General features: G+C 55.5%; 1 protein-coding gene across 1 annotated transcript in view; it reads left to right on the top strand.

Annotated features, from left to right (window-relative positions):
- The window catches only part of LPIN3 (lipin 3), a 9,095-nt gene extending 7,437 nt beyond the window's left edge, over positions 1-1,658 (top strand). The window contains 4 exon segments of the mRNA XM_010139393.1: positions 610-762; positions 1,086-1,197; positions 1,290-1,393; positions 1,514-1,658. Coding sequence (XP_010137695.1) covers positions 610-762; positions 1,086-1,197; positions 1,290-1,393; positions 1,514-1,658 — 514 coding nt within the window.
- Positions 1,659-2,544: the final 886 nt, after the last annotated feature.

The raw sequence follows: 2,544 nt of genomic DNA on the forward strand, positions 1-2,544 counted from the left end.
CGTGCAGCAGTGGCACGGGGGTCCCCCCAGCCCAGGTCCCAACACCCGGTGGAGCCCGGCGTTCAGCTCCGTGTCCCTGGCACCCGTGGCCACTAAGAGGCACTGTGGGCTCATGGATGGCTCGTCCTGGCCCCGGTGGGGTTGGCGGTAGTGGGGGGGACCATGGGGCTCCTACTTCCCCACCAGCCCTCACTGACAGCTCAGCTCCTCCGGCCACCTCCCGTCCCACACCGCTCTGCTCGGGGGTCTGCAGGGGCAACTGGGTGGGATAAAAGTGCTCGTCTGTGGATCCTGTCTGGGTGCCCAGGTACCAAGCAGCAAAGGGTGCTTGGCAGCTGGGATGGGTGTGAGTCAACTGCGAAGGACCTGAAGGGCGGTATGGGGTCCCCGTCCAGCGCTGCTCCCCAGCAGTGAGGCAGATGGGGTCTGCCTGAGCCCAGATCTCAGGGTGAGCGAGTCACATCTGTGAAGCCACCTTGCTTGCTGAAGGGGTGAACAGGTTTGGTCTTAGGCCAGGTACTGAGCCTCATCCTCCCTCTTCCTCCCCCTCTACTTCAGAGCAGGAGGGGGAGGACACCAGCTCAGAGGGCTTCCCTGTGCGCTCTCTAGGAATGGCTACAAGTTCCTCTACTGCTCAGCCAGAGCGATTGGCATGGCACACATCACCAAGGGCTACCTCAAATGGGTCAATGAGCAAGGCTGTGCCCTCCCCAAGGGCCCCATCCTGCTCGCCCCCAGCAGCCTCTTCTCTGCCTTCCACAGGTACTGTGTCCTCTCCTCTTCCCCAGTCGTGCACCTCCTGCATCCCTGGGGGTGGCAGCCCTTCTCCCCAGCTCGATGGTGAGAGATGTCGCAGCTTTAAACTGCTTCTGGCCTCCTTGCTGCAGGATGCCTTTTGTGGGAGGCAGCAGGGGAACTGTCTGCCCGCCCCAGAGCTTTTGTGCTGAAGCTCCTGATACATAAAACCTCTCCTGTCCTTTAAATCACTCTTTTGAGCCTCAGACAGAGTGGCTGCCCACAGTCCTGGCCAGCCGACGCCACTCTGAACTCTGCCCTCTGCTCTGTGCATGCATCTTCTACTGCAGGGAGGTGATTGAGAAGAAGCCAGAGGTGTTCAAGATCGCCTGCTTGATGGACATCCAAAACCTGTTTGCCACAAAGCTGCCCTTCTACGCAGCCTTTGGGAACAGAGCAAATGTGAGGTGGTCTTCTGAGGAGGAGGGAGGGCTCAGGCTGGGGGTGGTGGTGCCTTCCTGCAGCTCTCATGCTTTGCTGCCTTCCCTGGGCAGGACGTCTACGCTTACAAGCAAGTGGGCCTGCCAGAGAGCCGCATATTCACGGTCAACCCCAAGGGAGAGCTGATGCAGGAGCTCATGAAGAACCACAAGTCAACGTAAGTGATGTGCTTGTTGCTTTGGGTTAACCTGGCCTTAACCCAGAGAAGCATCTCATGGGGTGGAAAGGCAAATAAAACCCCAATAAACCCAATGCAAACTCTTTCTTACCCCCACAGGTACGAGCAGCTGTCAGAGCTGGTGGATCTCATCTTTCCTCCCCTGGGGCAGGGTGGGAGCATTGCTCTGGTGTGTCCAGAGTACAGTGACTTTGCCTACTGGAGACCTCCACTGCCTGCTGTTGACTTGGAGGCCTTTTCCTGACCCTGTTACCTGTGGACACCTGATGCTCCGGGTGCATCTTCTCTCCGTTTGCTGCTCGGGCATTTGGCACTTCTAATACGGGTCACATTCTGCACTAGAAACACCCCTGCCCCGTGGGCCAAAGCGGGGTAAGAGGAGCTCTGACTGCAAGAACTCCATTTACTAAATGGAGATCCCTGTAAGATGGGTCTTCTCTTGATGTTCTTAACACCTTTAAAAGAGAGCCAGGCTTTAAAGCTGGTGGGGGGCCACTGCCTGTTTATTGACGAGCCTCTGGCATAGCTACTGCTACCTCAAGTATGACCAGTGTTCCCAGACAGTCCAGCCAGGGGCAGTTTGGTAGTGAAGGGAGTGAAACTGTCCTGCTAAGGCTGAGGGGATGCTGTCGGAGTTTTGAGTGCTCTTCACTAGCAGCAATAGTAAATAGTGCCTTAATGGAGGCTGCCTCTTGTCTGCTGTAGCCCTGTGCTATGTTCAGCCGCCTGGTGCCCCTGCTCTGGGAGCTCTTGGCTCTAACTATATCAAATAAACCAAAGCAAACCATGCAGGAGCACCGCTGGCCTCCTTCCTCCAGCCTGGCAGCCACCTCCTCCTTCCCTGACCACCGTGTGAGTGTAAATCATCTTCTCTGTGCCTGTCTGCCTCTCTGCTTTAACTCCAGCTCTGCTTTTCTGAAGGCCACACAGAGTAATTTTGATCCTGGAAACCTCAGCAAGAAATATTTTATTTTTTTTTCCTTTCCAGTACAAACACTTTTTTACTTTTAAAATCTGAACAAATGTACAAGGTTTCTCAAACAACAACACCTAGCCTTTCAACAGGATCAGTTAGCAAATGCCTCAGAAAGCTGCCCATCCGAGGACAACTCTCTCCTTCCCCTTCTGCA

This window comes from Buceros rhinoceros, unplaced genomic scaffold (assembly GCF_000710305.1).
Source record: "Buceros rhinoceros silvestris isolate BGI_N320 unplaced genomic scaffold, ASM71030v1 scaffold20387, whole genome shotgun sequence".
Taxonomy (NCBI): domain Eukaryota; kingdom Metazoa; phylum Chordata; class Aves; order Bucerotiformes; family Bucerotidae; genus Buceros; species Buceros rhinoceros.